Genomic DNA, 1,789 nt, shown 5'->3' with positions numbered 1-1,789 from the left:
GGATGATAAGCTCTCTCTGTATCCACTAAAATGCAAAGCCCAGAGCTTGAAGAGAGGACAGACCAGGGTACGTTTGGAGCCACCTGGGTAATTGGAACTGAGAATGTCAACCTAGACACATCCTCAGGGTAGCAGCCACCTTCGGGGAACAGAGATGGAGGCCACCTCAAATATACATCCTATACTCAATAAATGGGAATTTAAACATCTAAGACCACATCCAGGCAACTTAGGTCATGTGGAATTTGGCCTATTTGTGTTATCCATAGGCTGGATATAGTGTTATCTAAGGTGGGACTTGAATTTCAGATTCTGAATGCAGACTTCCACATTTCAACTGGATTGTTATTACTGTTAGATTATTAAGAAAAGAACTTGGGGCTGGAGAGATCACTCCAGAAGCCCCCCAGGTTGGACTTCCAGCACCCACATGGTAGCTAACAACTATCCTTAACTCCAGTTCCAGGAGATCCGACGCCCTCTTCCTGCCTCCATAGGCACTGCACAATACTCATACATATAAAATAATAAATAATTTTTTTAAAAAAAAAAGCTTACTGGCAAAGCTCAAATGATTAAAAGTCTTATAAGCAATACAGTCACTAGAATAATTGTTACTTTTAATGTTTAACAATTGCAGGTCAATCCCCAGTGTGCCATTACCCCACCTTTGTACTAGCAAAATACCCACGTTGTTACCAAGGCCAGCTGAATTCTTTGGCTTGGTCACAGATGCCACACGCTCAAATGTACACTTCCTCAGTATGACGTAGGATGATAAATGTGTGCTTTTCCAGCCCAGCCACCGAATGAAGTCATCTCTCACTGCTGTGCCTAGGCACAAGGACACGTTCCTAAACTGATGGAGCCCACTCATCGGGGCAGAGCCATCCCGACTTGTCCGCATCTCCCCAGCTTTGCTGATGAAGAGGCGGAGCCAGGGCCCTTATGCCAGGTGCTTTTCCTGAGGCTCGCTTCCGACGTCTAAAAGTCCCAAGCCCTCACAGGTGTCTGCTGAGGGTCCGGGAAATCCGCACCACTGCTCCAGAGCGCGGGTCTATCCAGTCGGTTCAAGAACCCGGAGATGCAGGTCTGATTGGCCGAGGGCGGCAGGGGCGGGGACTGAGCGCCCCTGAAGTCTTGGCCAAGGCTCCGTGAGGCGGTCCCCGCTCACCGGAGGAGTGCAGCAGAAACCTCGGGGCTCGGGATGAGGAAGCGCTGGACCACCCCCGGCTGCGCCGCGGGGCTGCTGGTGCTGCTCCGGTGCATCCAGCTCGCGGAGCCTTCCTACCGCTCAGGTAACCCGGGGCCTGGACGATGCCGTTCTACGAACTTGCCACCTCCGGGTCAGGTCTTTCGCTCCCCTGGCTCGGGCGTCTCTGGAGCAGATCAGTGAGCGGAAGGGGAGACCTGGAGAAGGCACCCCACTATCCCACCGCCCGGGAGGAGGGAGGCACGCACCTGCAGGGCCATCTGGTGCAAACCACCCTGGGTCCTTCAAGAGGGCCTACGTTTTTTTCTGGGAGGCTCCTTCGCCCCTTGCTTGGGGATGCTTCCCTGGGGCTTACCATCTCCCCCTGAACCTCCTCAAGCGGGTTCTCAGCCCTCCGTCACCTCTGGTCATCTTTGCCCCTACATGATAAGAACAAGTTTCCACCTACACCCCTAGGATCCCGAGGATTCTCTGACGACCGAGTGCGTCAAAAAGGAAATCGGGTTCAACTAGTCTCCAACAGTGCGGGTGACAGACCAGGAGACTTAGGACGACCTCCCCGCCCCTCCCCCCCCC

The 1,789-nt window shown here is 53.3% G+C and overlaps 1 protein-coding gene across 3 annotated transcripts in view; it reads left to right on the top strand.

The window, feature by feature from the left end:
* The first annotated feature begins 1,114 nt into the window (after window positions 1–1,114).
* The window catches only part of LOC103744080 (lymphocyte antigen 75), a 148,084-nt gene continuing 147,409 nt past the window's right edge, over window positions 1,115–1,789 (top strand). For 2 of the 3 annotated variants that reach the window (XM_029569689.1, XM_008845738.3), the window contains exon 1: window positions 1,115–1,298. In XM_029569689.1, the coding sequence (XP_029425549.1) occupies window positions 1,208–1,298 (91 nt within the window). In that variant the 5' untranslated portion in view covers window positions 1,115–1,207. The remainder of the gene's footprint in view (window positions 1,299–1,789) is intronic. The other variant, XM_008845737.3, reaches the window with a different exon arrangement.

The sequence above is a fragment of the Nannospalax galili genome, unplaced genomic scaffold (assembly GCF_000622305.1).
Source record: "Nannospalax galili isolate Female #2095 unplaced genomic scaffold, S.galili_v1.0 scaffold540, whole genome shotgun sequence".
Lineage (NCBI taxonomy): Eukaryota > Metazoa > Chordata > Mammalia > Rodentia > Spalacidae > Nannospalax > Nannospalax galili.
The sequence above is the reverse complement of the archived record's forward strand: the minus strand, read 5'-3'. Positions and strand labels throughout refer to the sequence as shown.